At 39.4% G+C, this 27788-nt stretch overlaps 1 protein-coding gene, 1 long non-coding RNA gene and 1 pseudogene across 2 annotated transcripts in view; 2 read left to right on the forward strand and 1 right to left on the reverse strand.

Moving 5' to 3' along the window:
• PEX7 (peroxisomal biogenesis factor 7) overlaps positions 1–655 on the reverse strand; it is an 88662-nt gene extending 88007 nt beyond the window's left edge. The window contains exon 1 of the mRNA XM_059177455.1: positions 430–655. Coding sequence (XP_059033438.1) covers positions 430–559 — 130 coding nt within the window. The 5' untranslated portion in view covers positions 560–655. The remainder of the gene's footprint in view (positions 1–429) is intronic.
• On the forward strand, positions 655–27605 carry LOC131833761 (uncharacterized). The gene is made up of 4 exons (XR_009354615.1): positions 655–1003; positions 5621–5801; positions 6656–6805; positions 27347–27605. It is a non-coding gene; the product is annotated as an uncharacterized LOC131833761 (long non-coding RNA).
• Positions 19068–20877, forward strand: LOC131833759 (heat shock cognate 71 kDa protein-like; annotated as a pseudogene).
• Positions 27606–27788: the final 183 nt, after the last annotated feature.

The raw sequence follows: 27788 nt of genomic DNA on the forward strand, positions 1-27788 counted from the left end.
GATGCAGACTGTGGGGATGGGGGACTCATTAGCAGGTAGTGGGAGGGCCCGCAGGGGTGACCTTGCAGACCGTCGCTTTCCAAGGAGGGATCACAAACGCCAAGCCGACTCCCTACAAGTGGCTTGAGCCTGGAGGTGGGGGTAGGGTATTGGATCAGGTGGCGGTGGAGTCGGTGCGCTAATAACGACACGAGCCAGGAGGCACCTCCCACGAGCTACTTCCGCACCGTAACTGGGAAAAAAACATGGACTTCGGTCTCCAGACCCACTTCCCATGGTGGACAAAGGAGGAAGCGGGAACTGGCCCGTTCCCAGGCTCCCCCTGGTGTTCATTTGTAGCACTGTCTACTGTCGGAAGTGATTTTCCGACGGCAGTGTGAAGCTGGGGCTCGACGAGAACCCGCCCCCGCCCCGGCGACGCGGCCTCACCCGCGATGCCGTAGTGCTGGGCTGCGGCGCAGGCAAGCCGACCCGGCAGGTACGGGGAGAACTCGGCCGCGTAGCCGTGGCGGCCGGGCACCCGCAGCGTCCGCACCGCTCCACCAGGCGCCCCGCTCATCCCGCCCGCCGCCTCCGGGCCTCGCCGCCCAGGGACCGCCACAGCCGTTCCGGATCGGAAGCGGACAGTCCCGGCACGCCAAGTAGAGAGGCCCAGGAAGACGAGGCGGAAGTGAGGTCACCTGGAGCCCTGAATGATAGATTTCGATTGGTCCGCAAAGGAAAGGGCATTGACTCCGACAGAGCCCATTTTTGTTTGGGGCAAAACAAAGCGATTGGCGCCACCTACCCTGAACTGTGATTCTAGGATTAGGTGATGATTCTGACAACTTCTGTTTTTGTGTATCAGCCTTCTCTGCGGAGTTTTTTGGCTTTTATTAGTTCATTGAGATTTCGGAAGACTGGCATCAAGAAGTGTTTCTGACGATTACAAAGTAAGACAAGATACAGCAACTCTGAATCCAAGCAGCAAGCAAAAAGGCAATTGAGTGCTGTGTTGTCAAAGGTAACTTGAAGCAATGTCAAGCGGGAGTTAAGCTTAGGAAAAAAAGAGATCATAAGCAGTTAACTTTTTAAAAATTCTCACTGTGCATATTGTATAGTAACTAATGCTCAGGTGCGAGGCTAAGGAAAATTAAAGTTCATTCATACATTCATTGAAACATTTACCAAGCATGTGCTATAAAGAAGGTGACTATATATAACTTATTTGTCATATATGACACTGTTGAGAGTGAAAGAGAATGCAATTAATAATGAAGCCAGGGAAACCTGCTAAAACCTTGTCATATGGGTCAACTTAACTATACACCAAGTACAGTTTTAGGTACTTAGGGTTTAAAAGCTTTAGGTACTTGGGGTTTAAAAGCAATAAGATGTCCTCTGGAGATCGGCTAACCTGTCAACAATTAACTGTGATCAAAATACTGTAGGTGCTATTAGAAATAAATACAGGTATTTTTTAAAAGGAAGTTGTCAGTGCTGGAAGAACAGCTTCAGAAAGAAGGTATTTGTTTGTGATGAGTAAATGATGAGGTTTTCTTTAAACAGACAAGGAGATGGAGTAATTGTAGGATCAAGAATAACATGAGCAATGCAAGAGATGGAAAGAAAGAAAAAAAGAAAGAGAAAGAGGGAGGGAGGGAAGAAGGAACATGATCCATAGGAGACTGTAGCTGCCAGGACTCAGCCTAGCCAGATAGAGAAGGGCTAAGGTGAAGACTTGAGTGAAGAGACTAGAGTATTGTACTGGGGCTGGATCATGAAGAGTCTTGCATGCTATACTAATTATACTAATGGAATTGGATTTCTACTGGAATTTAAACAATGGGGAAGCATCAGAGTTTTCAATGTGATAAATTACATGTTCATTCTAAAAGATCTTTTGTGTCAAAAAGTTTCCTGGTCAAATGTCCAAAATATTACTCTAAGTAACAAACGTCAACCCCACAAGCTTCCATACTGTATTATTTCATTTATATAATGTTCTTGAAATGACATTATAGAAATGGAGAACAGATTAGTGGTTGCCAGGGGTTACAGATGAATGTAAGTGGTTGGCCATAAAAGAATAATATGAGGACTGCTTTGGGTGATGAAAAAGTTCTGTCTATTGAATGTCAATGTTAATACCCTGGTTGTAGTATTATATTGTAGTTTTGCAATATATTACCATTGGAGGAAACCGAGTGAAGGGTACACCAGAACTCACTGTACTGTTCCTTATAACTGCACGTGAATTTAAAATAATCTCAAAACAAAAGGTTTAATTAAAAAATAATAAGAGATCTTCTGGCAACACTAACTGGGAGGACAGAGATCAGAGATGAGGAGGCCAGTTAAAGGACTTTATCATTTGTTCAAACAAAAGATTATAGTAAGGGGAGTGAAAAGTAGAGTCAGATGAGATTTTAAGGCAGTAACTTAAAATAAATTATACACAAGGAACAGGGAGGTGTCAAAATGATTTCCAAATTTCTGACTTTGGTGTGTGAGTCCTTCAGTGAAGGACTCTTCACTGAAATAAGGACCATGGGAGGAGAAGCAGGTATGGAAAGAAAATGAGCTCCAGTTTTAACACATTGAATGTGAATTTCTTATGGACTATTGGACATTGCAGTCAGAGACTAAGGCAAGAGTTCTATTTGCATGTAGAAGATACATAAGTCATGGAGAGAATTGTCCTCACTCAGGAAAAGAGTTTTTTTGAAAAGAGAAAATGGCCAAAAATAGAACCTTGAGGAAAACATGCATATGTAAAAGTTATCAGAGGAAGAGGAGTTCGGGACATATAGGGGAGACACACAGATGGATCCTATTATAATTAATTACTTTGTTCAGAAATACAGCTTGAATTAGGAGGGTTTGTGTACGACACATACCCTCTAGTGTATTTGTTTCATTATTTTCATGACTTTTGCCCTTGTGGGAACCTGAGACCCCAAGATGGTTGATGTCACTTCACTCTCATCTCCCATATTTTGTGTTTTTGAAAGTGGCCCAAGATGGCTTGTGAGCTTCTGAATCAGTGTCAACGTCGTGGCTGCAGTCACTTACTTTATTAGACACAGACCATTTACATTCCAATTTAAACTACATCACCTTGACCAAATAAACACAGAGTGGGAGCCCTCAAGTTCTTTAAACTCACAGTCACAGAGAAGACAAGAGACCCAGACAGCTAGTCATCCATGAGTGTCTGCACCTGCAAACAAAAAGGAAATTAATAAGCCAGTCCCCAAACTTTCCTTCTAGGAGTAGCCACTTCACGTGGAAGGGTGTGCGGAAGAAGCACCAAGTGTGACCATCTTATTTAGTGCTTTAAGCACAGTGAAATCCTCAACATTAGTTAGAATTAAATAAATTCCTATAAACTTAAGAAAAGTTGTAATGTCATTTAAAGATGTTAACATAATGGCAAGGCCTAGAAAACCTTCTTCTGCCAGAAAGTAAGGAAGTGCATGAAAACATTATAAAGACTGTGGAAAGGTTACAGGAACTCTCTGGAAGGGGCCTTTCCTGGGCATATATGGGTCAGTTAAAATATTGCTTATTACAGATCATAACTTACTAAATAAAGTAATAATCTAAGAAGCCAAGACCGGAAAGAATAATAGGAGAGGAGGCAGTTTTTCTTTATGGTAGAGCTCCTATTGATAAAGGTAGAAGAAATGACAGAAATCACAAGATAATCATTTGGCAATCACCATAATAATTATTCTAAGCAAGAATCGTCAATGGATGTTAAAACTAGTGGGAGGAAGTATGAAGAGAAAAAGGATGTTTGCATAATCTCAAAGTATCTCCCCACTAGATTCTTATTAGTTAAAAAAGGAAATTTGGTAACTTTACAATGAAGACACCTAGCAAACACCACCCTTGGCCAAGTGATACAACATCACCCATAATGGCTCAAATAACATCACGTGCCTCCTGACTGATGCACTGGGAAGAGCACAACATCACTTTTGTGATGTTTCTGCCCAAAACACTGTATACCTGAGGAATGCAGATGATGAGGAAACATCAGACAAACCCAAACTCACTGACATCCTACAAAATAACTGGCCTATACTCTTCAAAAATATTGAAGTAAAGAAAGACTGAAGAATTGTTGCCTATTTAAGCACACTAAAGAGACGTCGCAACTAAAGCAACACACAATTCTGAATTAGATCCTGGACTAGAAAATGTTTTTCTTGTGCTGTAAAGGACAGCAGGGGATAATTGGCAGAAATTGAAAAGAGTCTGTGGATTAGTTAGTAGTTTTATACCAATACCAAATTCTTGATTCTGATCACTGTATTGTGTTTATGTAAGACTGTGTTCTTGCTTTTAGGAAATATGTACTATGTCTCAAGCACTTAAAAATTAGAAAAATGGATACTTAAACAGATGGTTACATAGATAAAGCAAAGGTGATAAAATGCTCATATTTGGGAATCTACATGAAGTTTATACAGGATTACTTTGAATTGTTTTTCCAACCTTTCTGTAAATATGTAATCATTTAAAATAAAAATGTGTGGCTTTTTTTTTTAAACCTATACTCCTGGTTTCTGATTTTGTACATAAGGAGACTGGAAGTCACTACTCTGTCCTCATAACAAGTAAACAGCTGTAAATTAACAACTCTTCTTAGATCTTTGACAGAAGGACACATAGCAAACCTCTACCCTCTTGACTGGAGAGTCAGACAGGTGAATGCAGCAAGTCATGGCTTACCAGAGCCAAAACTCAGTAGTGGAGACTTGCACAGAACCCAGTGCCTATGTAAGAAAACACAGACTAGAATTCATAAATTACTGGAGGCTCAGTGCAGAGAAGTCTAAGAGTTAAAATCTCTAAGGAGACCCCATCAGAGGGGGGACCCAAAATATGAGAGTTACTTCCATGAAGCCAACCAGGTTCCCACAGCAAATATCAGAGAAAAATCACCCCCTGCTTCTGGCAGAGAGTGCGGTGGTTGAGGTCGGGGGAACCATTTTGGAACTTGCCAGAACACTCGGTTCTTAACAAGGCCTGCCCCTCAGAGAAAACTAGTTAACTAGAGCCTAACTGACCTGAAGGAAGAGAAATAGCCAACTTTAGCCCATTCTAGACATCCTGTCCTAGCTTAACAGAGAGAAAAACAAAAGCAAAAAACAAAAACAAAAACTGAGAAACACTTGGGAAGTTCACACTCGAAATGTACAAGCAAGGCTCAGTAAAAGACTGAGACCTAATTGTGGGAACAGAGAGTGGCTCCCCTGCCCCCACACCTTACCACCACATTACTAAAGGCTTATTTATTGCAGATCTGAAGGGTACAATTCCATCGTTTGACAAGTGCATGTACCTCCCTATCAAGACAGAAATTTCGATCAACCTCAGAAGAGTTCCCCTGTGCTCCTTCCTAATCAAATTTGCCCCTACCTGCACCCCTACCCCTCCTGCCCCAATAACCTGATGTGATTTTCTGTTTGTTAAGGACCGCCTGAAATTCCAGGACTAGAAATTTATTCCCTGTGAGTTTTTTAATTAACTACTTGAAGATTCCTCTTTTAAATGCAAATAGGCCACACAACAAAGAACACGGAGGAGAATGCTGGGGTTTGATCTCAATTTTCCCTTTATTTCTCAGTTCTACTTTCCCTAGAGTTTTGTACAGAGGAAGAGTTTCGGCTACATGAATCATGTCTAGCGAGGAGGCCTTGAAGACTCTAAGAGGGTGAGATAAAGTATCCCAAACATTTCCAAAGCCAAACTGGAACTGCACACTGATTAATCTGCAGAGAGGCCAGCCTAAAGCTCCAACTCTTCAGGTTTGTTTTTAGGCTGAAAGTATAGGCACCCAAGGTGCTAACACTTGTTCTTTGGTGTTGATGTTAATTTCTGATAGCTTATGAAAGTATAGCATTTCTGGAGCTCATGAAGGTAAACATCTGAAAAGGTTCATAGGTTTTGTATGGGTTGATCTTTAAGGGTCTGCAGCAGCAGTTTAGCAAGCCCAAATGGACTAAGGCATAGAGTTGCTCTCTGTCATACACACCTTATTGGGATAATTGAAAACATATGAATGGTTCATTAGACAAAAATATTGCATCATTTTAAATGTCTCAAATTTGATGACTATACTGTGGTTATGTAAGAAAATTCCCCTATTCTTAGGAAATACGTAAGAAATAAGAAGAGATAAAGGGAATTATAAAAGGATAACCCTTCAAATGGTTCAGAAAAAAATAAGGAATATGGGCATGCACAAATAGAATCATAAGCAAATATGGTGAAAATGTTAAGAATTTGGGAATCTGGATAAATGATATATGGGAATTATATATATCTTGTAATATTCCTATAAGTTTAAAATTTTTATAATTGAAAGGTCATCTGAAGTATATGACTAAAGCCTTTACTAATTCAGATTGTTCTTGTCCAATTAGTTTGAATTAGTAGGAAAGGGCTCTAATTTGTTAAGTAGTACCTGGAAGCCTGTGAAAACTTCTTATACCAGTGCCCACAGAGCCCCTGTCAGAGAACCATATGCCCGAAACACCTGTTGTATGATTCTGTTGCTTCTGACTTCTATAAATTTGAGGACGTATGTTTGGGAAAAAGAGCAGAAGTTTCTTGCTACTTAAGTCAGAATGAAACAGAACTCATGCACTTTATATTTCAGAGCTAATCAAGTGGAAACACATTGGGGAAATCCAGGTCAACTATAATTCCCATCATGACTAAGCAGCATAAAGACTCTGACTACAGTGACCTAGAACTGACCTCAGGGAGAAATCAGTCAAAACAGAATCATTCATTTCCAGGATTCTTGGTAAGTTTCACTCAGCAATTCATAAATCTTACCATTTATGATAAGCATAAACTTTGGTCACTACATACATTTTACATTTGGACAAACATAGTACAGGACCAAGCTATTTCTCTGGACCGTATGTGTTGTTTATATATTCTTAAGAAAGAAAAGTTTAGACAGAGAAACAATTTGTCAAGTATTCAGGGAATGTGTATGATTGTCTTAAATCTGAGCATCAGACGTTAAAAATCTAGCATGCTCATTATGTGCCTCGGATTTCTTAGCTCTGGAAGACAGCATATTCTGCAAACTTGCCCTTTCAGGGGCCCTGGGTGGCACAGTCAGGAAAGTGTCCAGCTCTTGATTTCAGCTCAGATATGATCTCAGAGTGGTGAGATCAAGCCCCATGTCAGGCTCACATGCTGGACATGGAGCAAGCTTGAGATTGAATCTCTCCCTCTCTCCGTCTGTCCCCCCCCCCCTCCAAATCTATCATTTCATTTTTATTAACTAAGAAAAAGAACAATATACTGGTTTCCTTCAAACCTGTTCAATCCTTTTGGTCAAAAAGGCAGGCATGCTTTCATCTGAAAAATGAAATCTTCGAAGTTGTCTGGCATTCTTCTCAGAGTATCTGAGATCCTTGATGTTTTGTAGTACGGGTTTTTTTGTTTGGTTGGTTGGTTTGGGGTTTCTTTTGTTTGCTTTTCTTTATTTCTTTGTTCCTCAAACACCCCAAATAGTCTCCAGCCTGAGGCTCTTTGCACTTGCTATTGTGTAGTTTGAGTCTCTCTCTTTCCTTCCTTTCTTCCTTCCTTCTTTATATTATTCACAATAAAAAAGAAGTCACTACACTGTAAGTCAATTCATTTTAAATAATGATGAATAGAAATTTCATCTCTGATGATGTTGGCTGTATGATTTTCAGCAAATAGTTTATTTCTGAGTCTCAGTTTCCTCATAAATAGAGCTTCCTAAGAAGGGCCAGTAGAATAGTGAGGGATCGAGAAGGCACATGACTGAGAGAATTATTTAGGAAAACTGGAATATCATTATATACCTATGAAAATGGCCAAAATCTGGAACACCAACACCCCAAATGCTGGTGAGAATATATGGAACACCAGGAACGCTCATTAATTGCCGGTGGGACTGTGAATGGCACAGCCTCTTTGCAAGACAGTTTGGTGCTTTCTTACAAAACCAAACAGAACCCTCACCATAGGATGCAGGAATTATGTTTCTTGGTATTTATCCACCAGAGCTGAAAACTTAGGTTCACAAAAAAACCTGCACATGGATGTTTATAGCAGCTTTATTTATAACTGATGGAATGTGGAAGCAGGTTGTCCTTCAGTAGGTGAGTGGATAAACTGTGGTACATCCGAACAATGGAATATAATTTAGCGCTAGAAAGAAAAGAGCTATCAAGCCATGAAAGACATGGAAGGAGCTTAAATGCGTATTACCAAGTGACAGAGGACAATCTGAAAAGGCTCCATACTATGTGATTTCAACTATCTGACATTCTGGAAAAGGCAAAATTATGAAGACAGTAAAGACCAGTGGTTGCCTGGGGTTGCATGGGGAAGGGGGGCATGGTGAGAATTGGGAGAGATAAACAGGCAGAGCACAGAGAATCTTTAGGACAGTGAAAATATTCTGTATGATACCATAGGGATGGACACATATCATTTATACATTTGTCTAAACCTATAGAATGTACAACTTCAAGAGTAAATCCTAATGTAAGTTATGAACTTTGGCTGATGACTATGTATCAATGTAGGTTTACCAATTGTAACAAATGTACCACTCTGGTGGAGGATGTTGATAATGGGGGAGGCTATGCATGTGTGAGGACAGGGGATATATGGGAAATCTCTTGTATCTTTCCCTTAATTTCTCTGCAAACCTAAAACTGCTCTTTAAAAAAACTAGTCTTACTTTTTAAAAAGTCTGGTGCATAAAAAACAAACTTTAAGGGCAATTAATGTTCTTAAGTAAGTTGAAAAGTGTTAGAATTCAGTTTTATTCTCCACTACCCTTCAAAGAGAAAACTTACAAGAAGCTAAAAAGGAAAATGAAATCTCCCCTCCCCCATTCCACTAACATGGATTGCCTATGGATTTCTTCTGAAAGATTCTTTTGTTCCCTACACCCACTGACTTTTCTGGGTGTTCTTTAATGCTGCCCCCTACGCAGGAAGAATCTTTACCTCCTTATCCCATAAGCTAACTCTGTGTCCTCTTTCAGATTTCCCCTTAGGGTTGACTTCTTCCAGAAATTCTCACTCATGTCTAAAACTTAACTTCCAAATTTGAAAAGAGCTTGAATCTAATATAGTTTGTAAGAACTGTAATTGCTTTTCTTATTTTTGCCCTTCTGAGGATGATACACAGCATATCCTTTTTGTGACAAACTCAGTGAATAAGATATTTATAAGAGAATTATTATTTTTTTTTTTAATGAAGAAAGCAATGAACTGAATGTCAGGACTCTGCTTTGTTTTTTGAGGCAATTGCTTTCCCTTTTGGTACTCTATTTTCTCAACTCTAAAATAAGTATGGTGGATTCTGTCCTTTTTATCTCTTAATAGTAGGACTCCAAGACTTGCTATAAAGAAAAGTGATTATAGTTGAAGGCTATTTTTATTCAAACTAAAACCACCAGAGGGTGGCCAAGCTTTATCCCAAAACCTGGATTCTATATTTCACTAACAACAGTAATGTTTGCTTCAGAGTCCAATCCAAAGCTGAATTCAGAAAATAAATGTTGCTAAAAATCATGCTCCTCAAAAAAGTTAATGGTGTCACAATATCAAAAGAGAAATCAAGGACATTGGGTTGGTTTTCTTTAATATATTAGCACTTGACGATAAGATCTTTATCCAAAGACTAAGAATATGCAGTAGTTTTCTCGCATTTATGCATTATAATAGAAAAAAATTAACACACGCCCATGGTTAAAAATTATTCAGAGTATACAGTGAGTCTGTATACTGGATACTGTATCCAGTTCTGTATAGGTAAGTCTCCTTCTGTATACATAAGTCTCCTTCTGACTCCAGACCCTCTAATTTTTTCAGTTCCCTTCCTCAGAGAGAATATACTGCATACTGTAAAGAAAGCAAAGTGCAGGACAATGCTTAGAATTAGCCACCATTTGTGTTTTTAAACTATGTGTATAAGTGTATATATCCTGCTTATAAATTCATAGAATGTCTCTAGATAGAAATACAAGGAGACTGGTAATAGTGGTTGCCATTGGGAAGAAAAATGGAGGCACCAAGAGACAAGAGAGAATCAAGATTTATTAGCCACTATAAATGTATTTTTTTACTTTGTGAGTTTATACCATATACAACCACCAGTTAAAACTTCCCACACTGTATCTTGGAGATTATTCCATATCTACACATACTTCTGTCTCAAGCTTTTTAACAATACACAGGATTCTTAATCTCCTGGAAATTACATATATTGAGCTTTACCCAAAATAATATTGCCGAGAATTGGCTTTGGAACTAAGAAGATGAGGATTGAAATCCAGGCTTCATTACTGACTATGAGTACAACTATGGTCAAGTTATCTTTAATTTCATTTCCTTCTCTGTAAGTGGATATAATAATAGTGTTTAGGGCTGCTGTGAGGATTTACTGAGCAAATTATGCAGAGGACCTAGGATTATGCCAGGCACAGAGTAAGTTCAGTGAAGTTTAGATTTCTTCCTCTGTTGGTTTATAGAAAAAAAAAAAAAAAAAGATTAAATGCCTAAAATAGAAAGACAAAGTTGTGTTTTTATTTTATTTTTATTTTTTATTTTTTTTGCTGGTGCAACATTTTTTTTTATTTTTTATTTTTTATAAACATATATTTTTATCCCCAGGGGTACAAGTCTGAATCACCAGGTTTACACACTTCACAGCACTCACCAAAGCACATACCCTCCCCAATGTCCATAATCCCACCCCCTTCTCCCAAACCCCCTCCCCCCAGCAACCCTCAGTTTGTTTTGTGAGATTAAGAGTCACTTATGGTTTGTCTCCCTCCCAATCCCATCTTGTTTCATTGATTCTTCTCCTACCCCCTTAAGCCCCCATGTTGCATCACCACTTCCTCATATCAAGGAGATCATATGATAGTTGTCTTTCTCTGCTTGACTTATTTTGCTAAGCATGATACGCTCTAGTTCCATCCATGTCGTCGCAAATGGCAAGATTTCATTTCTTTTGATGGCTGCACAGTATTCCATTGTGTATATATACCACATCTTCTTGATCCATTCATCTGTTGATGGACATCTAGGTTCTTTCCATAGTTTGGCTATTGTGGACATTGCTGCTATAAACATTCGGGTGCACGTGCCCCTTTGGATCACTACGTTTGTATCTTTAGGGTAAATACCCAATAGTGCAATTGCTGGGTCATAGGGCAGTTCTATTTTCAACATTTTGAGGAACCTCCATGCTGTTTTCCAGAGTGGCTGCACCAGCTTGCATTCCCACCAACAGTGTAGGAGGGTTCCCCTTTCTCCACATCCTCGCCAGCATCTGTCATTTCCTGACTTGTTTATTTTAGCCATTCTAACTGGTGTGAGGTGATATCTCATTATGGCTTTGATTTGTATTTCCCTGATGCCAAGTGATATGAAGCACTTTTTCATGTGTCTGTTGGCCATCTGGATGTCTTCTTTGCAGAAATGTCTGTTCATGTCCTCTGCCCATTTCTTGATTGGATTATTTGTTCTTTGGGTGTTGAGTTTGCTAAGTTCTTTATAGATTCTGGACACTACTCCTTTATCTGATATGTCATTTGCAAATATCTTCTCCCATTCTGTCAGTTGTCTTTTGATTTTGTTAACTGTTTCCTTTGCTGTGCAAAAGCTTTTGATCTTGATGAAATCCCAATAGTTCATTTTTGCCCTTGCTTCCCTTGCCTTTGGCATTGTTCCTAGGAAGATGTTGCTGTGGCTGAGGTCGAAGAGGTTGCTGCCTGTGTTCTCCTCAAGGATTTTGATGGATTCCTTTCACACATTGAGGTCCTTCATCCATTTTGAGTCTATTTTTGTGTGTGGTGTAAGGAAATGGTCCAATTTCATTTTTCTGCATGTGGCTGTCCAATTTTCCCAGCACCATTTATTGAAGAGGCTGTCTTTTTTCCATTGGACATTCTTTCCTGCTTTGTCGAAGATTAGTTGACTGTAGAGTTGAGGGTCTATTTCTGGGCTCTCTATTCTGTTCCATTGATCTATGTGTCTGTTTTTGTGCCAGTACCATGCTGTCTTGATGATGACAACTTTGTAATAGAGCTTGAAGTCTGGAATTGTGATGCCACCAACGTTGGCTTTCTTTTTCAATATCCCTTTGGCTATTCGAGGTCTTTTCTGGTTCCATATAAATTTTAGAACTATTTGTTCCATTTCTTTGAAAAAGATGGATGGTACTTTGATAGGAATTGCATTAAATGTGTAGATTGCTTTAGGTATCATAGATATTTTCACAATATTTATTCTTCCAATCCAGGAGCATGGAACATTTTTCCATTTCTTTGTGTCTTCCTCAATTTCTTTCATGAGTACTTTATAGTTTTCTGAGTATAGATTCTGTGTCTCTTTGGTTAGGTTTATTCCTAGGTATCTTATGGTTTTGGATGCAATTGTAAATGGGATTGACTCCTTGATTTCTCTTTCTTCTGTCTTGCTGTTGGTGTAGAGAAATGCAACTGATTTCTGTGCATTGATTTTATATCCTGACACTTTACTGAATTCCTGTATAAGTTCTAGCAGTTTTGGAGTGGAGTCTTTTGGGTTTTCCACATATAGTATCATATCATCTGCAAAGAGTGATAATTTGACTTCTTCTTTGCCGATTTGGATGCCTTTAATTTCCTTTTGTTGTCTGATTGCTGAGGCTAGGACCTCTAGTACTATGTTGAATAGCAGTGGTGATAATGGACATCCCTGCCGTGTTCCTGACCTTAGCGGAAAAGCTTTCAGTTTTTCTCCATTGAGAATGATATTTGCGGTGGGTTTTTCATAGATGGCTTTGATGATATTGAGGTATGTGCCCTCTATCCCTACACTTTGAAGAGTTTTGATCAGGAAGGGATGCTGTACTTTGTCAAATGCTTTTTCAGCATCTATTGAGAGTATCATATGGTTCTTGTTCTTTCTTTTATTGATGTGTTGTATCACATTGACTGATTTGCGGATGTTGAACCAACCTTGCAGCCCTGGAATAAATCCCACTTGGTCGTGGTGAATAATCCTTTTAATGTACTGTTGAATCCTATTGGCTAGTATTTTGTTGAGTATTTTCGCATCTGTGTTCATCAAGGGTATTGGTCTATAGCTCTCTTTTTTGATGGGATCCTTGTCTGGTTTTGGGATCAAGGTGATGCTGGCCTCATAAAATGAGTTTGGAAGTTTTCCTTCCATTTCTATTTTTTGGAACAGCTTCAGGAGAATAGAAATTAGTTCTTCTTTAAATGTTTGGTAGAATTCCCCCGGGAAGCCGTCTGGCCCTGGGCTTTTGTTTGTTTGGAGATTTTTAATGACTGTTTCAATCTCCTTACTGGTTATGGGTCTGTTCAGGCTTTCTACTTCTTCCTGGTTCAGTTGTGGTAGTTTATATGTTTCTAGGATTGCATCCATTTCTTCCAGATTGTCAAATTTGTTGGCGTAGAGTTGTCTAGTATGTTCTTATAATAGTTTGTATTTCTTTGGTGTTAGTTGTGATCCCTCCTCTTTAATAATGATTTTATTTATTTGGGTCCTTTCTCTTTTCTTTTTGATAAGTCTGGCCAGGGGTTTATCAATTTTATTAATTCTTTCAAAGAACCAGCTCCTAGTTTCATTGATTTGCTCTATTGTCTTTTTGGTTTCTATTTCATTGATTTCTGCTCTGATCTTTATGATTTCTCTTCTCCTGCTTGGCTTAGGATTTCTTTCTTCTTCTTTCTCCAGCTCTTTTAGGTGTAGGGTTAGGTTGTGTACCTGAGACCTTTCTTGTTTTTTGAGAAAGGCTTGTACCGCTATATATTTTCCTCTCAGGACTGCCTTTGTTGTGTCCCACAGATTTTGAACCGTTGTGTTTTCATTATCATTTGTTTCCATGATTTTTTTCAATTCTTCTTTAATTTCCCAGTTGACTCATTCATTCTTTAGAAGGATGCTGTTTAGTCTCCATGTATTTGGGTTCTTTTCAAACTTCCTTTTGTGGTTGAGTTCTAGCTTTAGAGCATTGTGGTCTGAAAATATGCAGGGAATGATCCCAATCTTTTGATACCAATTGAGTCATGATTTAGGACCGAGGATGTGATCTATTCTGGAGAATGTTCAATGTGCACTAGAGAAGAATGTGTATTCTATTGCTTTGGGATGAAATGTTCTGAATTTATCTGTGATTTCCATCTGGTCCAGTGTGTTGTTTAAGGCCTTTATTTCCTTGCTGATCTTTTGGTTGGATGATCTGTCCATTTCAGTGAGGGGAGTGTTAAAGTCCCCTACTATTATTGTATTATTGTTGATGTGTTTCTTTGATTTTGTTATTAATTGGTTTATATAGTTGGCTGCTCCCACGTTGGGGGCATAGATATTTTAAATTGTTAAATCTTGTTGGACAGACCCTTTGAGTATGATATAGTGTCCTTCCTCATGTCTTATTATAGTCTTTGGCTTAAAATCTAATTGATCTAATATAAGGATTGCCACTCCTGCTTTCTTCTGATGTCCATTAGCATGGTAAATTCTTTTCCACCCCCTCACTTTAAATCTGGAGGTGTCTTCAGGCTTAAAATGAGTTTCTTGGAGGCAACATATAGATGGGTTTTGTTTTTTTATCCATTCTGATACCCTGTGTCTTTTGACAGGGGCATTTAGCCCATTAACATTCAGGATAACTATTGAGAGATATGAATTTAGTGCCATTGCATTGCCTGTAAGGTGACTGTTACTGTATATGGTCTCTGTTCCTTTCTGATCTACCACTTGTAGGCTCTCTCTTTGCTTAGAGGACCCCTTTCAATATTTCCTATAGAGCTGGTTTGGTGTTTGCAAAATTCTTTCAGTTTTTCTTTGTCCTGGAAGCTTTTAATCTCTCCTTCTATTTTCAATGATAGCCTAGCTGGATATAGTATTCTTGGCTGCATGTTTTTCTCGTTTAGTGCTCTGAAAATATCATGCCAGCTCTTTCTGGCCTGCCACGTCTCTGTGGATAAGTCAGCTGCCAATCTAATATTTTTACCATTGTATATTACAGACTTCTTTTCCCGGGCTGCTTTCAGGATTTTCTCTTTGTCACTGAGACTTGTAAATTTTACTATTAGGTGACGGGGTGTGGGCCTATTCTTATTGATTTTGAGGGGCGTTCTCTGAACCTTCTGAATTTTGATGCTCATTCCCTTTGCCATATTGGGGAAATTCTCCCCAATAATTCTCTCCAGTATACCTTCTGCCCCCCTCTCTCTTTCTTCTTCTTCTGGAATCCCAATTATTCTAATGTTGTTTCGTCTTATGGTGTCACTTATCTCTCAAATTCTCCCCTCGTGGTCCAGTAGCTCTTTGTCCCTCTTTTGCTCATCAGCTTCTTTATTCTCTGTCATTTGATCTTCTAGATCACTAATTCTTCTGCCTCATTTATCCTAGCAGTGAGAGCCTCCATTTTTTATTGCACCTCATTAATAGCTTTTTTGATTTCAACTTGGTTAGATTTTAGTTCTTTTATTTCTCCAGTAAAGGCTTTTATATCTCTCGAGAGGGTTTCTCTAATATCTTCCATGCCTTTTTCGAGCCCGGCTAGAACCTTGAGAATTGTCATTCTGAACTCTAGATCTGACATATTACCAATGTCTGTATTGATTAGGTCCCTAGCCTTCGGTACTGCCTCTTGTTCTATTTTTGTGTTGAATTTTTCCGTCTTGTCATTTTGTCCAGATAAGAGTATATGAAGGAGCAAGTAAAATACTAAAAGGGTGGCAACCACCCCAGGAAAATATGCTTTAACCAAATTAGAAGAGATCCCAAATCGTGAGGGAGTAGAAAGGGGATAAAAAGAGGTTCAAAAAGGAAGAAAGAGAAAAAAAAGAAAAAAGAAAAAAAGAAAATAAAAGAATTTTAAAAAAGAAAACAAATAAGAAAAATATAAAAAAGAAAATATATATATATTGGATAAACTAGTTAAAAAACGTTAAAAAAGAAAAAGGTAACAGTTAAAAAAAAAAATTTTACCAGAAGGCGAGAAAAAAAACAAAAAATGAAAAAGAAAAAAATTAAATTAACTGCAAGACTAAAAAAAATCACAGGGAGAAAGCCATGAGTTCTGTGCTTTGCTTTCTCCTCCTCTGGAATTCTGCTGCTCTCCTTGGTATTGAAATCGCACTCCTTGGTAGGTGAACTTGGTCTGGGCTGGATTTCTTGTTGATCTTCTGGGGGAGGGGCCTGTTGTAGTGATTCTCAAGTATCTTTGCCCCAGGCGGAATTGCACCGCCCTTAGCAGGGGCTGGGGTGAGTAATCCGCTAGGGTTTGCTTTCAGGAGCTTTTGTTCCCTGAGCGCTTTCCATAGAGTTCCAGAGGACGGGAATACAAATGGCGGCCTCCTGGTCTCCGGCCCGGAGGAGCCAAGAGCCCAGGGCCCCACTCCTCAGTGTGCCCTCAGAGAACAGCGCCAGTTACTCCCGTCTGCCTGACCTCCAGCCGCGCTCCGAGCTCACCGAGCCTGCGACCGGTTCAAGGTCACCCCGAGCTGCGAGCTTACTGTCGGCTCTGTCTCTGTAGCCGACTTTCCCGTTCCAATACCCGCAAGCTCTGCGACACTCAGACACCCCCGATCCTTCTGTGACCCTGCGGGACCTGAGGCCACGCTGACCCCGCGTGGGCTTCACCCCGGTTTAGCCTCTGGAGCGATGTCCCTCAGCGGAACAGACTTTTAAAAGTCCTGATTTTGTGCACCGTTGCTCCGCCGCTTGCCGGGAACCGGCCCCTCCCCCCGGGATCTATCTTCCCGTTGCTTTGGATTCACTTCTCCACAGGTCCTACCTTTCAGAAAGTGGTTGTTTTTCTGTTTCCAGAATTGCTGTTCTTCTTCTCTTCGATCTGCCGATGGATTTTCAGGTGTTTGCAATCTTTAGATAAGCTATCTAGCTGATCTCCGGCTAGCTGAAGTAGTCTCAACCTGCTACTTCTCCGCCATCTTGACTCTGCCCCTCCCAAAGTTGTGTTTTTATTGTCATTCTTAATTATAATTGTCTATGTTGTTTGTAGCAGACTTCTACTCTGAAGAAATAAATACTGGAGAGTGAGTGTTGAACTAAATGTGTACCCTTTGAAAGGAAGTTTTTCTTTTCATTCTTAGGCAGTTAAATGAGGGAAATCAAAGAGCTTGGAGACATTACCCAGTCTTATTGTCAGCTGAGCTATACGATTTGAATAAGTTAGGTCCCAAATAAGGAAGCTATGTGAGACTTTAAAATGACGTATAGCATATGTAGCTTATCACCTGTGTCACCACAATGATCAAGACAGGACTGTAGAACATTGTGCTTCATGTTACTATGTGTGAATGGTGTTCTTTCATCCCTGAATTTATATGTTGAAGCCCCAACCTTGGAGATAGAGCCTTTAGGGAGTAATTAAGGTTAAATGAAGTCACAAAGGTGAGGCCAAATCCAGTTAGACTAGAGTTCTTTTTTATTTTTTTTTAATTTATTTAATTTTATTTTTTCAGTGTTCCAAGATTCATTGTTTATGCACCACACCCAGTGCTCCATGCAATGCCTGCCCACCTTAATACCCACCGCCAAGTTCACCCATCCCCCAACCCCCCTCCCCTCTAAAACCCTCAGTTTGTTTCTCAGAGTCCACAGTCTCTCATGCTTCATCTCCCCCTCCGATTTCCCCCAATTCACTTTTCCTTTCCTTCTCCTAATGTCCTCCATGTTATTCCTTATGCTCCACAAGTAAGTGAGTCCATATGATAATTGACTTCCTCTGCTTGACTTATTTCACTCAGCATAATCTCTTCCAGTTCCATCCATGTTGATACAAAAATTAGATATTCATCCTTTCTGATGGAGACATAATATTCCATTTTATGTATGGACCATATCTTCTTTATCCATTCGTCTGTTGAAGGGCATCTTGGCTCTTTCCACAGTTCAGCAATTGTGGCCATTGGAGTTCTTATAAGAAGAGGAAGAGGGGCACCTGGGTGGCTCAGTCATTAAGCATCTGCCTTCAGCTCAGGTCATGATACCCGGGTCCTGGGATGGAGCCCACATCAGGCTCCCTGCTCGGCAGGAAGCCTGCTTCTCCTTTCCCCATTCCCCATGCTTGTGTTCCCTCTCTTGCTGTTTCTCTCTCTGCCAAATAAATAAATAAATTCTTAAAAAAAAAAAAAAAAAAAAAAAAGAAGAGACACCAGACACTCTCCTTCTTGTGCAGTCACAGAGGAAAGGCCATGTGAGGATGCAGCAAGAAGGTGACTGTCTACAAGACAAAAAGGGACCTTTCCCAGAAACTGAATTTACTGGAACCTTCAACATGGGCTTCTAGCCACCAGAACCATGAGAAAATAAGTGTCTGCTCTTGGAGCTGCCCAATCATAGGTATTTTGTTATGGAAGCCCGAGTTGACTAACACTACTGAAGGAGTTTCCTCTCTGTCAGGACAACTGGAAAATGTGCTGTTGCTCTATTGAGATATATATACATCTGTATATATATATATATGTATATAGATATATGTATATATCTACACATATATATATATATATATATATATATATATATATATATCTGTCTGTCTTCAATCAAAATTGTTTCTAAGACCAAAAAAAAAAAAAAAGGACACAGATAATGCAAATTCAGAAAGCTGTCAAGGAGTGATTACTTTTTTTTTTTTTAAAGATTTTATTTATTTATTTGACAGAGAGAGATCACAAGGAGGCAGAGAGGCAGGCAGAGAGAAAGAGGAGGAAGCAGGCTCCCTGCCGAGCAGAGAGCTCGATGTGGGACTCGATCCCAGGACCCTGAGATCATGACCTGAGCTGAAGGCAGCGGCTTAACCCACTGAGCCACCCAGGCGCCCAAGGAGTGATTACTTTAGCAATAAAATACACAGCTGTGACAGTAAATAAAATCACCTTCATTTTACAAATTAGAAAACAGAGGCCAAAAGAAAGGAAGTCGCTCATTGAACACAGGGCCAGATCTTTGGATTGCTGTCTTCTTCTCAACCCGAGCCAGGCCTACACGTAAGCAACCATGTCTAAGGGACCATTGATCTTGGCACCACCTACTCCTGCGTGGGTGTCTTCCAGCACAGGAAAGTGGAAATAATTGCCAATGATCAGGGAAACCGGACAACCCCAAGTTATGTCGCCTTCACGGACACCGAACGATTGATCGGTGATGCTGCCAAGAACCAAGTTGCGATGAACCCCACCAACACAGTTTTTGATGCCAAACGCCTGATTGGACGGAGATTTGATGATGCTGTTGTCCAGTCTGATATGAAGCATTGGCCTTTCATGGTGGTCAATGATGCTGGCAGGCGCAAGGTCCAAGTAGAATACAAGGGAGAGAGAAAAAGCTTTTATCCAGAGGAGGTGTCTTCTATGGTTTTGACAAAAATGAAGGAAATCGCAGAGGCTTATCTTGGGAAGACCGTTACCAATGCAGTTGTCACAGTACCTGCGTACTTTAATGATTCTCAGCGTCAGGCTACCAAAGATGCTGGAACTATTGCTGGTCTCAATGTACTTAGAATCATCAATGAGCCAACTGCTGCTGCTATTGCTTATGGCTTAGACAAAAAAGTTGGAGATGAAAGGAATGTGCTGATCTTTGACTTAGGAGGTGGCACTTTTGATGTGTCAATCCTTACTATTGAAGATGGGATCTTTGAGGTTAAGTCCACAGCTGGAGACACCCACTTAGGTGGAGAAGACTTTGACAACCGAATGGTCAACCATTTTATTGCAGAGTTCAAGCGCAAACATAAGAAAGATATCAGTGAAAACAAGAGGGCAGTTCGTCGTCTCCGTACTGCTTGTGAACGTGCTAAGTGTACACTTTCTTCCAGCACCCAGGCCAGTATTGAGATTGATTCTCTGTATGATGGAATCGACTTCTATACCTCTATCACTCGTGCCCGGTTTGAAGAATTAAATGCTGACCTGTTCCGTGGCGCCCTGGACCCTGTAGAGAAAGCTCTTCGGGATGCCAAGTTAGACAAGTCTCAGATCCATGATATTGTTCTGGTGGGTGGTTCTACCCATATCCCCAAGATTCAGAAACTTCTCCAAGATTTCTTCAGTGGAAAAGAACTGAATAAGAGCATCAACCCTGATGAAGCTGTTGCTTATGGTGCAGCTGTCCAGGCAGCCATCCTTTCTGGAGACAAATCTGAAAATGTTCAAGATTTGCTGCTGTTGGATGTCACTCCACTTTCTCTTGGCATTGAAACTGCTGGAGGAGTCATGACTGTTATTATCAAGCGTAATACTACCATTCCTACCAAACAGACACAGACCTTCACTACCTACTCCGACAACCAGCCTGGTGTGCTTATTCAGGTGTATTAAGGTGAGCATGCCATTACCAAGGACAACAATCTACTTGGCAAGTTTGAACTCACAGGCATACCTCCTGCTCCTCGTGGTGTCCCTCAGATTGAGGTCACTTTCGATATTGATGCTAATGGTATCCTCAATGTCTCTGCCATGGATAAGAGCACAGGAAAAGAGAACAAGATTACCATCACTAATGATAAGGGCCGCTTGAGCAAGGAAGATATTGAGCGCATGGTCCAGGAAGCTGAGAAGTACAAAGCTGAAGATGAGAAACAGCGGGACAAGGTGTCTTCCAAGAATTCATTGGAGTCTTATGCATTCAACATGAAAGCAACTGTTGAAGATGAAAAACTTCAGGACAAGATAAATGATGAAGACAAACAAAAGATTCTTGACAAGTGCAATGAAATCATCAACTGGCTTGATAAGAACCAGACTGCAGAGAAGGAAGAATTTGAACACCAGCAGAAAGAGTTGGAGAAAGTCTGCAACCCCATCATCACCAAGCTGTAACAGAGTGCAGGGGGCATGCCAGGAGGAACGCCTGGAGGCTTCCCTGATGGTGGAGCTCCTCCCTCTGGTGGTGCCTTCTCTGGGCCCACCATTGAAGAGGTTGACTAAACCAGTCTGAGAATAAATAGGTTGAGCATTGTTCCACATACAATATTCAAGGGACCCAAATTTGTAGCAAATTCCATGGCAGTTGTAATGTTGAGCTGCTATAGCAAAAAAACTGGGCATTCTTGATACTTGAATATGGAATATGTGCACAGGGAAAGGAAATAAACATTGCACTTTATAAGCACTGCATTGTTAAGTGGAAAATGCAATGTCTTAAATAAAACTGTATTTAAAATTGGCACCAAAAAAAAAAAAAGAAAAAGAAAAGAAAAGAAAGGAAGTCAGCTCCTTCACAACTTCAGGTGCCCAGAGCTCTCATCCCATTACACCTGCTGCTTTAGTGCCATGGGTCTTTTCAGTTCCTAGAGCTTCAGGGCATGGCAAAGGAGAGGAGGGGGCAACTGACTGCAGTCTCATGCCCCACCATACCACGAAGGGGCCAAGGATTTAGGGACACACAGTATCTTCCCTGAACCCAAAACAGGACCCCTTAGAGAAGGGCTTTTTTTCCCCCTCTTATTTAGGACATTAATGGAAATTTTTATTTTCAATTATAAGTACATTAAGGAATTTACAGATTGTTTTGAGAACCAGGAATAGTGCATTTTACTCAATAATTTTACTCATAACCTATACTCCTTAAACAATAACCATCTAGCTGAGATAATTAGCCCTCTAAATATTTATAGATGGATAGAAGTTTAACATTTAAAATGAGGGTTATAGACACGATTTTTCAAAATGCATTTGCAACAATCCCCAAAGTACTATATAAATATAATTCCCCATATGATGCTTTAAAATTTCTCTTTATAAATCTATCTATCTATCTATCAGTCATCTATTTATAGGTAGATACACACACGTGCAGACACACATCATATTGAGTTAAGAAATCTGTGACAAAGACTGTTGCCTATCCAATATCCGTTTTCCCTTTCTTCCCTGGTAATAAAACCCCTACATTGATGGTTGCATATAAGTGTCCTGCTTTAAAGCTACAGTTTCCAGCCTCCCCAATGGATATCCTTTCTCCAAGTAGAGTAATTGGATGAAGATTCTAGGAAAGCTATTTTAAAAACAGCTGACTAGCGATCAGACATTCTCCTCCTTCCTGCTGCCTAGAATATGGGCATGATGGCTGGATTACAACAGCCATTTTCTAATCATGAGGTAACCACGAGGATGGAAGCACGAGATAGGGATAAGAAATGAGAAACAGTGAAGGGGTTTAGATCCTGGGTGACAGTGGACCCACCAAGGGAGTCCTGGACACCTAAATCTGGACTTATTTTACAGAAAAGAAAAATGTGTATCTATATTGAGCTCAATAACTTTGGATTTTTATATATCTACCAACTGGAGTATATGTTTTATGAAGGCAGGAATGTTTGCCTTTTATGTTCACTGGTATATCCCAGGACTGAATTAGGTATTCAAGAAATATTATTGAGTGAATCCCACGTAATATAACCTAAAGCCTCACTGTATTTTTTGTAATACTGCAAAGGGTAAGCTGAGAAAATTCTGGAGTTTTTGCAATGCTAAACAGAGATTAGCAAACAAAAAACAGCTGGAACCTTGGCAAAGAGTGGCACAGGAAGATTTTTCCAACCTAAGCTAAAAATAGTGTGGTCTCTCTGGGAATGACAGAAGCTGGTTCCAGCTGGGGTAAACTGTTTATGGTGATGCTGATCATGGAAAAAAAATTCTGAGGGGCTCTGAGATATTAGCCACTCTTTACCTTGCAATATAAGACTATAAAGTTTTAAAATATTTCATTCCATCAGCAAGGTTTTCTAGAATATAAATGATTAAATATATTAATAAGTAAACCACATTCCAATACTGGATTTGGGGCATCTGAAAGTAAAATCCAGGTCTAATTTACTTTGTCTCCAGCACCTTAAAGAATGCTCAGTACATAATAAATCTTCCATAAATGTTGCCAACTTGAGTTGAATTAGAGAAGTGGGATAGGAAACATGAAATATTACTTATCTTCTCCTATTTCTCCCTTTCCCTTTTGCTATACCCCTCCTCACACCTGCACTTCTCAGGTAGAGTCCAAGTTTGCTAGAAGTGTCAATGGAAGTTGATTTAAGGACTGCCTGAAATTCTAGTACTAGAAATTTATTCCCTGTGAATTTTTTACATGATTACTTGAGGATTCTTCCCTTAAATGCAAGTAGGCAATATGACAAAAAATACTGAATTTTAATCTCAATTTGCCCTTTACTTCTTAGTTCTACACTTTCCCTAGAGTTTTATTTCCTCCTACGTAAAATGGAAGTTTCCATTACATCAATCATTTCTAGCTAGGAGGGCTTGAGGACTATAACAAGGCTAGATAAATTATTCCAAATATTTCCAAAGCCAAACAAGCATTGTACATTTGTAATTCTGCATCAGAAGCCAGCCTAAAATTCTAGTTTTCCTTGTTTTTAGGCTTAAATTATAGGGAGGCAACGTTGTTACCAATTATATAGTTACAAACTGGCTCTCTGGTGTTGATATTAAATTCTGATTGACCACTTATGAAATCATGACTTTTCTGAGCTCATAGAAGAAAAGTCTTTGACAAAGTTTGTAGGTTTTAAATGGGTTGATGTTTAAGGTTTTGCATTGCCAAGAAGACTAAAGCATAGAGTTGGGGTCATTCACACCTTATCATGCATGTGTCTTTTCTTCAGCTTTATTGTGGTATAACTGATAAATAGAAGTTGCATACATTTATACATGCTTTGCTATATCTATATATTGTAAAATGATAAATACAATCAAACTTAACATACCCATCACCTTATATAGTTACCTTTGGAATTTCAAGTACACAATACAGTATGGTTAACTACTAGTCATCATGCTGTACATGAGATCCCCGAACTTAATTATCTTGCATAAATGAAACTTGTATCCTTTAGCCAATATTCCCACATATTCCCCACCTCAGCCTTGGCAACCACCATTCTACTCTGACTCTATGAGTTCAACTATTTTAGTTTCTATATATAAGCAAGATGGTGTGACATTTGTTTTTTGTGTCTGGTTTATTTCCCTTAGCATAGTGTCACAAATCATAGGCTTTCCTTTCTTTTGTAGGGCTGTATAATATTTCCTTATTGTGACTTTGAATAGAAGTCTTTAAAAAGAGGGAAGATACCAGGGAATTCAAAGCCCTGCAGAGAGACCATTTACAAAACTTAGGGTACTTATAGCATTAGTATCACTTAGAAAGGACTCCCATTCTTCTTATAAGATGCCCGTCTACTACCTGTCCTCATTATCTTTTGGGGGTACTTGTTTTTTCTCAACTGAGAAATGGTTTTCATCTCAATATAGATCAAATCTCAGAGTTGCATAACATCTAAACTTGGCCAATGCTGTGAAAGAACATTTAATTAAAATAATGTAGGTGGGGGGCGCCTGGGTGGCTCAGTGGGTTAAGCCACTGCCTTCGGCTCAGGTCATGATCTCAGGGTCCTGGGATCGAGTCCCGCATCGGGCTCTCTGCTCAGCAGGGAGCCTGCTTCCTCCTCTCTCTCTCTCTCTCTGCCTGCCTCTCTGCCTACTTGTGATCTCTCTGTCAAATAAATAAATAAAATCTTTAAAAAAAAATAAAATAAAATAATGTAGGTGGGCATGGCTAAGGATCTGTAATTATATATTTAAAAATATAATTTTTGTTTTTATAACTGCTGTGGGGGCCTCATAAAGACTCAAATTGGAAATACTTAACAACTCACATCATTTTGAAACTAGTTTATCTTTCCCATGGAGATAGACAAGAAGTAAAATAATTGAAATATGTGGTCTTTCCATCCAGGTGAATAGGTTGCTGTGTCTAAGGCTGCATATGATAGTTATGTGAAAGAATTTCAGAGAAGGGTGAGATTTTGGGTTTTTTTGCTTTTGTTTTTGTCTTGCACAGCATTGTGCTGGGCACATAATAAGATTTTAATCAATGTTTGCTAGAGGGTAGTATAATAATCACTCAAATAGTTCAATCATTATCTTCAAATATATGATAGATATTTATTTATTTACTTATTTATTTAAAATATTTTATTTATTTATTTGACAGACAGCGATCACAAGTAGGCAGAGAGGCAGGCAGAGACAGAGGGGGAAAGCAGGCTCCCTGCTGAGCAGAGAGCCCGATATGTGGCCCGATCCCAGGACCCTGGGATCATACCTGAGGCTTTAACCCACTGAGCCACCCAGATACCCCTATGATGGATATTTAGACTGATGTACTTTAAGGGTCCTTCAAGCTCTGGGAGTCAATAATTATGGGCCAGTTGTTTACCTCATTCATTTTATATCTTTCATCACTTATTTTAGTTAGACTTTGCTCTTAAAAGTTTTAGTATCTTGTAGGAATGTCAAATGGGGCAGCTGACATGGAAACAGGATACCAGTTCCTTTAAAAAATTAAACACACAATTATCTTATGATCCAGAAATTCCAACTCTGGATATATACCCCAAATAACTGAAAACAGGGACTCAAACAGGTATTTGTAAACCCATATTCATAGTAGCTTTATTCACAGTAGCCAAAATGTAGAAATGGATCCTGTGTTTATTGATAGATAAATGGATCAACAAAATGTGGTATATACATATAATGGAATGCTATTCAGCCTTAAATAGGAAGGAAATCTACATGCTACAACATGAAGAGTCAACTTTTTGTTTGTTTGTTTTTTGTTTTTTTAAATACTTTATTTAGTTGTCAGAGAGAAGGAATGAGAGAGAGAGCACACAAGCAGGCAGAGAGGCAGGCAGAGGCGGAGAGAAAAGCAGGCTCCCTGCCGAGCAAGGAGCCCAATACAGAACTTGATCCCAGGACCCTGGGATCAGGACCCGAGCCAATGGCAGTAGCTTAACCCACTGAGCCACCCAGGCGTCCCAAAGAGTAAACTTTTAAAGACATTATGCTAAGTGAAGTAAGCCAGCCAAAAAAGGACAAATAAAATATGATTCTACTTATATGAGTTAGCTAGAGTAGTCAAGTGTATAGAAACAGAAAGTAGAAATGGTGGTCATCAAGCAGGCTGTGGAGAGGAGACAATGGTGAATTAGTGTTTATTGACTGTAGAGTTTCAGTTTGGGATAGATAGATAAATGTTTTGTACTAGAGATGGATAGTGGTGTGGTGAAGGTTGCACAACAGTGTGAATGTACTTATTGCCACTGAGCTGCATAATTAAAATGGTTAAAATTGTAAAATTTATTATATATATCATATATACATACATATACACACATATATACAATACATATATATATTGGCACAACAAAAATGTTTTTGAATCTTAACTAGAGTGTTTGTGTTTGGTCTAAAATATATATTTACTATGGGATTCCTATATTACTATGCTTCTATGTAGAAGGAGAAACAAGACTCTGTGAGTGATTGATATAATCCGAACACAGCATAAAGTGCATTTAATAATTTTCCTTGTTTTCTGGAAAGACAGATATGTCAACTGCACCGGCTTTTGGAATCAGTCTTAGGATTTTACCTAAGCCTCATGTTTTTTACTTTTGTGATGAGGATAGTCTAACATCTATTTGTATACTTTTAGCTCTTGGGCAGGATTAATATTTATGTGATGCTGTAAATGTGCTCACAGCTCCTTGATTATGTATTGGATACATTGGACAAATGGATAGTTGTATCCTTTAAACGAATATTGGCTCTAATGGATAAATGGCTGGATAAATAAATGGGTGCCTTGTCTGTAAGCCCAACTCAGCCAAATGACATAGGGTATGATGACGACATGGGCTAGGATCTCCTCAAAACTCCAGATAAAATCTCCCTCAAGGATTTGTAGTGATGATTAAATGAGATAATATGTGTAACTGTAAACTCTCGATCACTGCAGATTCTTATTTTGGTTGTGCTTCCTCGCTCTGGTCAAGTACTAAACTTACTTCTTCAAAGCAGAGAATTTACTACTCTCATTCCTATTTCACTCTTAATCTACTCCCTTAACCTCTTTCACTATCACTGAGGAAGGAAGGCTTCCCAGTGCTGTCAGGACATTGCTAATTTTTTGTTCATGTACTCTCCAAAAATATTTGGAAAAATCATGAGCCCCCCCCCACACAGTTGCCCTATAAATGTTTTCTCAAAGTTTAAATAGCTGCAAATGATGTATGGTCACAATTATTGAAAAATAATGTCATTTTAAAATTCAAAATATTTTGTCACTCTTAAATGTAATCGATGGGTTCTAGAAACAACAGCTATTTGATACAATTATTTTATTAGTTATCTAATGCGGTGTAACAAATTGTCCTTATGCTGAGCAGTTGAAAACAACCATTTATTTTCTCATTTTCTCTGGGTTAGGTCACTCAAGATCTCTCACAAGACTGCAGTCAAGGCCAGGGCTCCAGTCTCATCTGAAGACTTGACTAAGTAGAATTTGCTTCTAAGTTCGCTCACATAATTGTTGGCAAGATTTACTTCCTTGTGGACTGTCGGAGGGAGGGTCTGGTTCCCTGCTGGCCAAAGGCAATAGTCCTTCCTCAAGTCCTTGCCATCGGGGTTCTCATAAGGCAGTTCACAATATGAACTGTGTGTGCATGTGTGTGTGTGTGTGTGTGTGTGTGTGTGTGTGAGAGAGAGAGAGAGAGAGAGAGAGAGAGATGGGGGACAGGTAGGGAGGAAAAAAAGAGAATGAGCAAGATGGAAATCACAGTCTTTTTGAAATGTAGTCTTTAATTTTTTCCCATCTTTGTGTATTTTATTTATTTATTTGCCATATAATGTATTGTTTCAGGGGTACAGT

This window comes from Mustela lutreola, chromosome 6 (assembly GCF_030435805.1).
Source record: "Mustela lutreola isolate mMusLut2 chromosome 6, mMusLut2.pri, whole genome shotgun sequence".
Classification (NCBI taxonomy): Eukaryota; Metazoa; Chordata; class Mammalia; order Carnivora; family Mustelidae; genus Mustela; species Mustela lutreola.